The sequence below is a fragment of the Choloepus didactylus genome, chromosome 4 (assembly GCF_015220235.1).
Source record: "Choloepus didactylus isolate mChoDid1 chromosome 4, mChoDid1.pri, whole genome shotgun sequence".
NCBI classification, from domain to species: domain Eukaryota; kingdom Metazoa; phylum Chordata; class Mammalia; order Pilosa; family Megalonychidae; genus Choloepus; species Choloepus didactylus.
This window is the reverse complement of record NC_051310.1, coordinates 106,141,579-106,154,437: the sequence shown is the minus strand read 5'-3', so window position 1 is coordinate 106,154,437 and position 12,859 is coordinate 106,141,579. Positions and strand designations below refer to the sequence as shown.

The 12,859-nt window shown below is 42.9% G+C and overlaps 1 protein-coding gene across 7 annotated transcripts in view; it reads right to left on the bottom strand.

Annotated features, from left to right (window-relative positions):
* GRAMD2A (GRAM domain containing 2A) overlaps positions 1–12,113 on the bottom strand; it is a 36,660-nt gene extending 24,547 nt beyond the window's left edge. For 5 of the 7 annotated variants that reach the window (XM_037833518.1, XM_037833521.1, XM_037833519.1 and 2 more), the window contains exon 1: positions 11,997–12,113. In XM_037833518.1, the coding sequence (XP_037689446.1) occupies positions 11,997–12,037 (41 nt within the window). In that variant the 5' untranslated portion in view covers positions 12,038–12,113. Of the gene's footprint in view, positions 1–9,161; positions 9,211–11,996 lie in introns of those variants that run through there. The other 2 variants (XM_037833516.1, XM_037833517.1) reach the window with 2 other exon arrangements.
* Between the last annotated feature and the right edge of the window lie 746 nt (positions 12,114–12,859).

The following is a 12,859-nucleotide window of genomic DNA, read 5'->3' as shown; positions in this document are numbered from 1 at the left end:
TGACAGAGCCTGGGAGAGAAGGGAGAGGCCAGGAGAGGCCACCATGGGCATAGCCATGTGACAGAGGAGCCTAGGACCAAGGATTGCCAGCAGCCAGCCCCAGAATGCCAGTCTTCAGGAAGAATGCCTAGCCTCAAAACCATAACCAATAAATTCCCATTGTTTAAGCTAACCCATTGCATGTCATTTGCTTGAGCAGCCAAAGAAACTAAAATAGATGCTAATTACCAGATGGAGGGGGCCGTGATAATTGGAGGGGATTCAAAAGGGATCCTGGCAGAGGGGTCAGGCTATGCAAAGGCCATGAAGCCAAAAGGTATGTGGCACATATGAGGAATTTAGAGCCTGTGTGTCTGGAGGGCAGGGATGAGTAGTGAAGTGGTGAGCAAGAGATCTTGGTAGGGCCAGATCACACAGGGCTCTGTGGGTGTTAGTAAGGGTTTTGATCATTATCTTAAAAGCAATGGGGAGCTTTCAGCTTTCAGCTAGAAGAAGGCCACGAGGCAACTTTCTTTGGTTATCCTACATTCAGGTTCACCCAACACCAGCTGCCTCCACTTTGCCAATTAAGTTCAACACCAGTGCGATCAAAGTCATGTACCCAAAGTGCATCAGTGGGGAAGTCAGTGTCACATCTGCCCTGGCCCCTAAGATCGGCTCTCTGAGTCTGCCTCCAAAAAAGGTTGGTGATGACATCGCTAAGGCAACTGGTGACTGGAGGGGTCTAAGGATTATGGTGAAATTGACCATTCAGAACAGACAGGCCCAGACTGAGGTGGTACCTTCTGCCCCTCCTGATCATCAAAGCCCTAGGAACCACCCAGAGACCAAAAGAAGCAGAACTACATTACGCACAGTGGAAATATCACCTTTGATGAGATAGTCACATTGCACAACAGGTGTGACACCTATCCTTGGCCAGAGAACTCTGTGGAATACTAAAGGGACTCTGGAACCACCCAGTCTGTGTTGACAGCTGCCACCCTCATGACATCATAGATGATGTCAACAGTGGTGCAGAGGGATGCCGAGCGAGTTAAGAACTACAAAGGAAAATATTTCAATAAAAGATCATTTGACAGCCAAAAAACAAAAAGAGCAATGGGAAGCCAATGAAGGGATTTAAACAGGGAAGTCAACTAGCAACTTTGTTTGTTAAGATCACTCTGATACAAGGTTTACTTCAAAGTAATCCAGCTAAGGTGTGGGGGAGGGTGGAAAAGTGGAGGGTGAGTGTTGATGAGATAGGACAGCCTTATGTTGTGGTTACTATAGCTGAGTGCTGGACACATGGGGTCCTCTGTACAACCCTATCACTCTTCCTTTGTGTACACTTAAAAATTTTCCTGGAATGAGTTCAGTTAGGAAACTGTAGTCCAGAAAAGTTGATATCAGGAACTTGGTGGCAGTGGTGATGGAGTACATACATATTTCCAAGTAGACTCAAGCTTACTTGGTGTGGTGGTTTGAAGCTATATGTATCAGAGAAAGCATGTTCTTAAATCTACTCCATTCCTGTGGGTGTGGACCCATTGTAACTAGGATTTTTTGATGAGACTACTTCAGTTAAGGTGTGGCCCACCCCATTCAGGATGGGTCTTAATTTTCTTACTGGAGTCCTTTATAAACAGAATGAATACAGAGAGAAAGCCATGGAAGCAAGAAGCTGAAAGCAATGAAACCCAGAAGAGAAGGGAGAGACCAGCAGACGTTACCACATGCCTTGCCCTGTGGGAGAGGAGTCAAGGGTTGCAGGCAGCTGGTCTTCGGGAAGAAAGCATCGCCTTGATGACACCCTGATTTGGACATTCTCACAGCCTCAAACTGTAAGCTAATCAATTCCCATTGTTTAAAGCCCACCCATTTTTGTGTTGTCTTGTTTTAAGCAGCCTAGCAAACCGAAACACTTGGCAATCAATTGGATGTGGGGTTTAAGAGAAAAGGTGTCAAGTACAACTCTAGAATTCTGCAAGTAGGCTATCAGGCTGTTTTGCTGAGGGGGAAAAAAAACAGGAAAAAGATGCATAGGAAGAAGAGCATATTTGGAAGAAAATGTCATGAGTTCAGTCTTGAACATGTCTGAGAGGTATTCAAGTGGAGATGTCAAGATGTATATGAGAAAGGGGCTCATAACTGCACTTAAAGGTATATTCACAGTTCCATAATTCCATTCCCCAATAAAAACCCAAAAGAAAGGTCTAGGCTAGAAGGATAAATTTCTGAGTTACTGGCCTAGAGATTTAGAGATGAGCTGGTAATAACTCCCAGAGAAAGTGGATTCATAAAGAAGAGAAGCTATCAACAAGAGTACCAAGATAATTCAATGGGGAAAGAATAGTCTTTAAAGTAAATGATGCTGAGACTACTGGATATCCACATGCAAAAGAATGAAGTTGAATCCCTACCTCATACTATATATAAACATTAACAGAAGATGTAAGAGCTAATATTATAAAAACTCTTAGAAGGAAGCATAGGTGTAAATTTTTGTGACCTTGGATTAGACAATAGTCTCTTAGGATACCAAAAGCACAAGCAACAAAATCAAAAATAGATAAACTGGACTGCATTAAAATTAGAATCTTTTGTATTGCTAATGATACCATCAAGAAAGTGAAACCCACAGAATAAAAGAAAACTTTTGCAAGCCATATATCTAATAAGGGTCTAGTATCCAGAATATATAAAGAACTTTCACAACTTGATGATAAAAAGACAAATAATCCAATTTAAAAATGGGCAAAGAATTTGAAAAGACGTCTCCAAAAAAGATATCAAATGACCAACAGGAGCATGAAAAGATGTTCAACATCATTAATCAGCATGGAAATGCAAATCAAAACCATGAGATTCCACTTCACACCCACTAGGAGACTGTAATGAATAAGAAGTGCTGGTGAGGATGTGGAGAAATTGAAACATCCATTGCTGGTGACAATGTAAAAGAGTGCTATTGCCTTGGAAACAGTCTGGCAGTTCCTCAAACAATTAAACATAGTTACCATATGACCCAGCAATGTCATTCCTAGGTATTCCACTCCCCAGAGAATTGAAAACACACATCCACACAAAATCTCGTATGTGAATGTTGAAAGCAGCATTATTCACAATAGCCAAAATACGGAAACAATCCAAATGCCCATCATCTGATGAATGGATTAATAAATTGTGGTATACCCACACAATGGAATATTATTCAGCCATAAAAAGGAATGAAATACTGATACATGCTACAACATGAACTTTCAAAACATTATGCTAAGTGAAAGAAGCTAGACACAGAAAGTCACATATTTTATGATTCCATTTATATGAAGTTTCCAGAATAGACAAATCCATAGAGACAGAAAGTAGATCAGTGGTTGCCCGTGGTGGGGGGAAGGAATGGGGAGTGACTTCTAATGGGTACAGAGTTTTTTTCGGGGTGATGACAATGTTCTAGAATTAAATAGTGTGATGGTTGCACAACTTTGTGAATATGCTAAAAACCACTGAATTTTACACATTTAAAGGATTAATTTTATGGGATGTGAATTTTATCTCAATACAAGGAGGAGAAGAAAACAAAATCTGGGACCTGAAGAACCATAGTCCTTAAAGATTGGGAGGAAAATGAAGGGGGAAAAGAATCCTCAGAGGAGAAGGAGAATGGGAGAGAGGAGCCCAAGAGGTAGAAGAAAAACAGGTGCTAGGCTGTCCGAAAGCCGAAGGAATGTTTCAAAAGGAGCAACTAGTAAACACTGTTGAGGTTCTCTGAGGAGCCTGGTAAGAGGATAGGTAACTTTATCAAGAACAAATTCCGCGGTGGTGGGGGCAAAACCCACACTGGTGTGCCAAGACCTGCTCCTCCCACCTTCCTCCCAGGGTGGGACGGGTCTCTGCTCACAGGGGAGGACGCCGCTGAACCCGCCAGAAACGCAGGTCAGAGGCCAGCTCAGCGTCATACTAGTCTCGGATTCCCCTTCCCTCTCTCCATTCCCAGCGATTTCTCTCCTGATCCCCTGAGGGGCGTCTACAGTCGGGGAAGGAGGGGGCGCTGTCCCTGCCTACAGCTTCTCCGACGCTCCTCGTGGCTGGGTGCCCGCCTGAAGGGCGCTTATCTGCCGCAGCCGTCAGCTGGCTGGCGCAGGCACAAACCACAAGCCTATTATCTGCGTCAGCCTTTGAAAGGGCTGGAAAGCCCAGGATCACTGTCAGGAGAGGGCAGCCACACCCAGAATTCCTGCCCCGCACTTAGCAGCAGCTCCGGGGCCTGCGATCCCTGCCAGCCCGGCCCCAGCCTACCCTTTCCTGGGGCCTAGTGCTGCCCTAGGTGAAGGGCAAAAGGCTGCGCCCCACCTCCTGGTCTCCTGGGAAAGGGAGACCACGCCGCACCTGAGACCCCCTCCTGGATCAGTGCCCAGCGCTGGACCCGGTAGTGGGCCCAGAATTAGGGCGCCTGCGGCAGGGTCCGGCTGCTGCCAACTCTGCTCCTCAGAGCAGTGCTCCCACCAAAGGTTCAGATTCCTGACCTGTGGCCTCCTCTTCCGAGCGCGCTAGGTTCTGGGATTTCCTCCAGGGAGAACCCCAGATTGACTAGTGATGGAAATCCCCTGGGAATGACTGTTCTCACCACTATGACTAACATGGTTCTGGAGGTTCTAGCCATTGCAAAATGTGGGAAAAATAAAAGGTTTATATATTAAAAAGAGAATTATTATTTGAAGATGGTAAAATAAACTACCTAGAAAACACTTAACTAAAAAACTAAAACTTATATGAAAGTGACCCCATTATTCATACATTTGGGCACTGGGCCAGGCAGAGCAGTGAGAGGGATAGACACATAAGTGACTCTTCTGCAGTTAGCTACTATTCTAGTTATATCAACATATCAATCAAAAGTTTTCCTTGTAGACCTGCAGTAAACAGTTATAAATGATTCTACTCATAATGGCAATTAAAAATATAAAATACCCAAGGATAAACTAAAAATGTAAAAAACCTATATGAAGGAAACCACATTTTAAAAATGACAAAAAAATACATGTTTTGAATGGGAAGATGCAACATTTTAAAGAAGTCAATTTACCCCAAATTAATTTATAAATATAATTCAGTCCAAAGAGGATGTCGTGTGTGCAAATGAGTATATGTGTGTTTGATAAGTTGACTCTAAATTTAATTGGAAGACTACATGCATGAGAATAGCCAAGAAAATTCTGTAAAAGACAAATAATACAAGGGCTTTGTCCTACTAGATATCAGAACAAACTACACACAGCTAGATCAATTAAAATAGTGAGATACAATGATTGCACACTTTGGATGGATTGTATGAAATGTGAATATATATCCCAATAAAACTGATGAAAAAAAAATGAGATATTTACTGGCTTAGGAAAGATGAGTAGGTCAATGGAACATAATAGTGAGTCCAGAAAATGATCCATGGGTATATGAGAATTTAATATACATTAAAGGAGATGTTTCATATAAGTAAGAGAAGAATGAATTGTCCAATAAATACTTTTGGGGCAACTGGCTATCTCACACATTCAGATAAATAAATTCCAGATGGATTAAACATCTAAATATTTTCTAAATCTATAAAGAACTAAAATAAAATAGAGGAGAATTTTTTGAAATATCAGAAAAGGTCTTTCTAAGCAAGATCTAAAACCCAGAACACATGAAAGAAAAGATTTAATTACATAAAAATTTTAAACTTTTGTGCATCAAAATTTAAACTGACTGATGAATAGTATTAATAGATAGAGCTTATCCAAGTCAATATGAAAAAGATAAGAAATCTAATAGAAAAGTGGGTAAAGAATATGAGCAGGCGACTCACAAAAGAAATATCTCTCTTACCTATCTTATTGGGAAACATTTTTTTTAAATGATAATGCTAAATATTACCAAAGAAAGTGGAAAATTTATACTCCTCTAATGAGACTGAAAATTGAGTTAACCTTTTGATATGTATTGAATGCCTTAAAAAGTGCAAATCCTTTGATCCAACAACTTCATTTCAAGGAATCTGCTGTAATCAAATAAATCAGCAAGTAGGCAAAAATTTACATTCATATGGTTTACAATTTGGGAGGAAAAAGGGGAAACACCAAAATAGTATTTCATCAATATAATGGATTCCTATGCAACTGATTACAAGAATGTGCAAGTGCTAATATACAAAAAAGTCCAAAATGATTGTTTAGTGAAAAAGTAAGTACAGACCAGTAAGTATGATATAATCCACTTATAAAAGAAGAAAATTCTTTAGTTAAGGGTACATATCAAACAACAGAGATAATGTCTTGTGGGAGAATTATGGGATGATTTTCACCACACATTTTCTGTTTTGTTTGTACTTATTCTAACAGGCGTGTAATACTTTTAAAATCAGCAAAAACAATAATGGTGGTTTTTTTTAAATAAAATAAAAAGTAGAAACAATGTCATTTATTTATTTATTCAATTTCAAAGACCTAAAAGATTAATAATACCTAGTTTGGATCACTGTCTTCATGAAAGGGCACTCACATACTAGCATTTGTAAGGTAGTGTGGAAAAAGGTATACAAGTTGTATATGTAGATACCTGTCAAAATCATAATTCCACTTCTAACAATTTATTCTTGGGAAATAATTGGACACAAATTTGAATTTATAAAAATGTTCATTGAAGTGTTCTCAGAACAGCAAAAAAAAAAAAAAGTATAGAAATAACATAAAAGTCCATCAACAGGGCATAGACAAATTAAAGAATGGAAGACTATGCAACCATTAAAATGATATTTTTTAAGTTATTTATTAAAATTTATCTATTAAAAATAAGTATATTTATGAACATGGAAAGATATCATTATGTTACATTGGAAAAAGCATTATATAGAGCAGCATTCATAAATAAATATATGTAGGAAGAATGCTCACCAAAATTCTAACACTGGCTTTCTCCATGAGTAGGGGTTTTAGCTATTTTTAATTTTCTTCTTTATAATCTTCAGGATTGCCTGAGTTTTACCATCAGAATACACAACCCATTTTCACTTGATGGGGCAAAACAGGAGAAAAAGGCAAAAAATTGTTCCAAGGGCAGAGAAATATTAACTAATAAATACCTCCAGATGGCTCCTATGCCAGATAAGCCCTGAAACCCAGAGGTACCAGTCTCAAAGAACATCAACCAGTTTCATTTCTTTACCCTATAATGACAACACCCCTTTTCAGCATGAAGAAGTTAGAATGGCCATTGCCCAGATATCCCTGAAGATTGAGAGAATGATCTAATGAGAGGGTGGAGTTGTAATTGAGAAGTTAGGATTTAACAAATGATTATGACTACTGACAGATATTTCTTTTTCATTTCAGGTGTATTAGAATAGCCAGAAGGAAATACCTGAAATCATTGAACTGTAATACAGTGACCTTGATCTTTGATAAAGATTGTATAACTATATAGCTTTCATCTTGTGACTGTATGATTGTAAAAACCTTGTGACTGACCCCCCCTTTATACAGTATGTGTAGATGAGTAATAAAATCAAGACATGCATAAAAAAAAAAAAAAAACACCACCTGTGAAAATCCAAATTCCTAAAACCTCATTCTTCACTACATGGAAACCTTCAGAATCCATCAGGAAAAGAGAGCTTGGCTAAAGTGAACTATGATGGATCCACACATATGGTAAAATCGGATAAAGCTATACACACACACACACACACACACACACACACAAATGAGTGCATGTAAAAACTCGAGAAATTTGAATAAGGTCGATGGCTTATATCAATTCAAATTTTCTAGTTGGGATATTTTTCTATTGTTATGCAGGATATTACCATGGGGGAAACTGGATGAAGGTATATGCAATCTCTCTGTTTCATTTTACACGTATTACTTCATGCACTTGCCTGCAAATATACAATTATATCTAAAAAAAATGTTATTTTAAAAAATGAACTTTGCACCTTGAAAAAGAAAGCTGATGAATCATCACAGCAAGGCCTAGACCACATTCTCAATGCAGGAGGCCCAGTGGAGTTTTCTAAACTGACTTTTGATGAGGACCTACTATGTACCAGCCATTACACAGCCTGAGAAACTCCAAAGTAGGAAGATGAGACTCTGTTTTATAGATGGAGAGGGGGAGGCTCAGAACCACTAGCAACTCAGCAGTAACTTGTGGAGCAATGCTGCTAACACCTCCCAAAGAGATATAAGCAGACATTATGTCCTTGGTCAAGAACACGATATCACTTGAATCGGACTATGACTCTAGATCTAACTACCAACTTACAGGAAATATAGGAGTCAGAGGAACATTTTAAACAATATCAGCAAATTGAGAAATGCTACAGCACAAATAACCCGGTTTCTTCAACAAATAAATTCAAGGGTGGGGTGGTGGTGGTGGAAGGGGAACCTATATATTACAAGAGATTACAGAGATATAGATATACATGTAGAAATATAGATTAATATTATCAACCAATTATATGAATCTCATTTGGATCCTTAGTCAAATAAATGGTATGAGACACTGGGAGAAATTTAAACACTAATGTAAATGGTATGAGACACTGGGAGAAATTTAAACACTAATGTAAAATTCGATGATTTTAAGGAGTTAACCATTATATTTTAGGTATGATAATAGTATTATAATTATATTTTAAAGTAGGCCTTATCTTTCACAGATACAGACTAAAATATTTATGAATGAAATAATATGATATTTTAGATTTGCTTCAAAATAATCCAGGAGTGAGGGAAAAGGGACGTATATATAAAACTACCCTTGGCCCATGACTTGATAATCGTTGAAGCTGGATGATGGATCCATGCTGGCTTATTTACTACTCTCTCCCCTTTTGCACATGTTTGAAATTTTCCATAAAAAAAGATTAAAAAATTAAAGTCTAAACTATGCTTTCAATTTGTTTGATGAAAAAACAAGCTCAGTAGTGTGTCTATTCTGAGCTATTGTTGCCGGGTTATTTTAAAATAAAATATTTGGGTAGCCCTTCAAAATTCAAAAGTTATTTTAAAATAGGATTTTCTGTGGCCCAAGCAATCATTGGCAAGTTTTGAGTAGCTTGGTTAGTGCTAGTAAGTATTAGAAATATTTAATTTTAATTTGTTTTTAATGGAGGAGAAAAAGAGAAATCTTACAAGTCACAGGTGTTTGCTCAGTCACACCAGCCACACTGCTGCTCTGCCCCTAATTCAGAGGAAACAAGGGACTCAAACCAAATCAAATACCAGTTGAATTTCAAGAATTATTTAATATACCATTGATGTGCCTTGGCAATACCTTAGAATAAAAACCAATTCATGTTTGATTTAAACTAATTCTTCATGTGCTTTTTATTTCAGGTTACGTAATCAACCCAGTACCAACCAAAAACTAATGTCCATTTAAAAAAATGAATAATGTAATTTTTCTAGTGTATTTTAAACATCACATGAGGAAACCCTAATTTAGGAAAGGACTTAAAGATTGGTCCAACCTCCACAGCTTATTAAAACACTCTTCAGTCCTAAACAATGACCAAGCATTTCTAAACTGATATCAATGTGGGAGAGGTTTATGTTATTGAGAACAATGCTTTCTTTTAGGAATCGATGCTGTAGCAGACAGACATACCTTGGAATGGCTGTCACTTCTTAATGATACTTCTTCTTGCCCAGGGGTTTTTGCCCTCCCTCCCTCCTTCCTTTCCTACATTAGTAAACAGCTGGAGAATTCATCTAAGCTCCAAAGGTTGATGACAGCAGGTGGTGAGAGACTGATGCCTCTCAGCCTGGATGAACAGCAGTTCAGGTGAGCAGCAGCTCAGTGGCCAAGACTGACTTCGTGCCAAACTTGCATTTGCATCAGAAAAGGCTGCGGAATTTGGTGAAATTGTTTTCATGTCTCAGGAAAGGAGAAAAGCAAATTATTTTCTGGTGTTCAAATACACGATACAAAAGTGGAATGCTGCACTGGTCTTGACTTTATGTGCTTTCTATGGGTAATCACAGCAAAAAAGAAATTATGTAAAGAAATTTTTTAAACCTTCAGAAATTGAGGAGGGGAACACTAGTTAGCAGAATCATTGAACGACTGTATGGAGAAGGTCTGCAGGGAGCCTACAGTCCAATCTCCTTACCTTTTGATGGCAAGGCAAGCCCAGAGAGGGAAAGTGACTTGCCTCAAGTTGCAGCAAAACAGGAACAGACTGAGGCCTAGAATTCACTTCTGATCCCTAGTGAGGCTTTTTCATGCTGCTCTGATAAATATGGTACTTGGCATTTGAAGGACCAAAGCAAAGGCTTAACGAGGTTAAGGACTGGGTGGGGCCACCCAAGCAGGTGCTAAGAGCTCAGCAAGGAGGCTGGCTGGTGGAAGGCATCTTGGGTAAGCCCACCTTGTGTTCTGCTCAGAGGGTAATGGGAGCATCCTAGGTGGATGAGTTAGCACATACGTTGGTATCCCTGGTATGCACTAAGGCTTTGAGGACTCACCTGAGTTCAGAAATTTGAAGGCAACCAGCAACTCCAAGGCATGGGTAATGGAGTAGGCTGTCCTCTCTAGGATATTCAGAACTCTCCCAAGGGGAAGTTGGGAAGGAGAACTTTGATTTTGCCCCAGCAGAAACTCGCCTGGAAGTTCAGTGGCAGCGTCTGTCAGCTTTGCCTCCCGGACCTGCCCATTTGCCCCAGAGATGCCCACGGAGTCAGCCCTCACTGCAATTTCTTAACCAGCCCTGTAAAAGCATAACTTCAAACCTTCAAGTGTCTGCCAGCATAGCCTGGACTGGGCTCCAGTCAGCCTGATCAGCTGGAGAGGCAGCTCACGGGAGCCCTCCTCTGACAATCCTGGCCCCTCACCAAGGGATGGGTAAAACATCCTCTACTTCACCTCTCTCCCCAACCCCAAGTCAGCTGGAGGTGTACATAGGGCAAAGGCATCACAGGTTGCAGGGCACCCTCTGTCACACTCCCTAGGAGCCTGACCTCTGCAAGACTGGCACTATTCAACAATCTCGCAGTGGCAGGGGAAGTGCAAGCAAAGCAGAGGGGCAAATGGCAGCTGGGTAGAGCCCCACCAGCCCTTTGAGGGCAGGGCAGAAGGAGACTTCTAGGCCTCCCACTAGCTCCACATATCCAGCACTTCTGCTAAAGCCCCTGTTTGTCCTGGGTTGATTTGGACACAGGACTCACACACTCACATTCACTCAACCTGCCCCAGTGCTGTTTGGGCACTCCAGAGCTCAGGTTGTGCGCCTCCTACCTGGGCAGGTAGCTTCATCTACTGGGCTCTGTCTTCCCCAAATAATCCCACCCCCAGGGTTCCAAGGGGCAGAGACCTGTAATGCCATCTCCTGCCTCCCCTGCCTCCTTCCTTCCACAGCGACTTTGGACCAAGAGGCTGGGAGACCGGCCCCAGCCGGCCGAGAAGGACGGGCCGGGCGCATGGGTGCGGCAAAGTCGTGGTGGGACAGCTGCGAGCTGCCTCGCCTGCAGCCGCGGGCCGCTAGAAAGTACCGACCCAAATGGGAGCGGAGAAAGGAGGCTGGGCCCCTCCGGGGACCACCAATGGGAAACTGCCAGCCTTTGCGGAAGGGAGCGGGCAATCAGGACTGGGGAAAGATATGGCTAGGAATGAATGAATGCATACGTGAGTGAATGAACAGCCATGGGGTGGGGGTGGGGGTAGAACCATGGAGCCGTCCCGTGCTGCCGCCCGGACCGTCCCTCTTTCCCAGGTTCGGTCCCCTCGCACGGAAGACAGACTCAACCCGGACATATTGCCCCCGCCCGGACACGTCGCAGTCCCCCGGGGGCGCCCAGGCCGGCGCGGAGCAGCTCTGGAACGGGGCCCGCATTCCAACGGCCGGGAAGTGCCTGCCCGGCGGGCAGAGGCGCCAACACGGAGGCGAAGCAGCCCCCGGACCCGCCCTGCCCCGCCCGGCAGCGTCCCCTCGCGGCGGCCTCCGGGGCCCCGGGCCGCAGCACCCTTACCGGCCTGCCTCGACGGTCTCGCTCCGGCCCAGAGCGGTCATTGCGGCGCCTCCACGGAGCAACCCCGACAGCGCAGCGGGACGGCGAGCCGGCTGAACCCCCTACCGCCCCGGAGAGCCCGCCTCTGGCTGCCCATTGGCTGCTATCGCGGGACGGGCCCAGCCCATTGGTTGGTCCTTCCCACTCTTCAGACCGCCCAGGTGGCGCCCCACACCCTGCGCAGATCCTAGCGCTCTGAATCCCCGACTGTAAACCCCCCAGACGACAGGGCTTGTCTGCATCTCCTGTCCCTCACATCGAGGGTCTTCTGTCCTCCTTGTCTTGGAGGTGCCCTCTGCAGGCACCGGTTCCCGCCCTCTTCCAACTTTCCCAACACTGAGCTCCAGGGTAGGTTTCTATTTCTCTCCACATCAGAGAATTGAGGTGGAGTAGAGAACACCAGTGGGAATTTTGGACATGACAGTCGGGCAGCTTGGTCACCACAAGACTATCCTCAAGTACTTTTCCTAGAGTTGGAAACATTGCAGGGTCTCCCCAAGGCAAAAAGCTTTTGGAAGAGTGTGTGGAGGGACTGAAAATGGCCTTAAGGATGGGAAAGCACAGGCAGAATAGCTCGGGCGGTGGTTACGGGTTGTGACAATGAACTGGGCTTGACTAAGCCTTGAGAAGGTACCAATGTCCTATCCCCCAAATTACCTGGTGGGTTGTCCTCAACCCTTCCTGCCCCCACCAGGTGGTGCTTTTGTTGGTCCTTTGCAGCGCTCCCCGCTCAATAGTCAACCCTCCCCCTCCCCCACACCCTTGGCTTTGCAGCATGAAGGCAGGCATCTGCAGAGAGCTCATGCTCAACATTAGCCACCAGA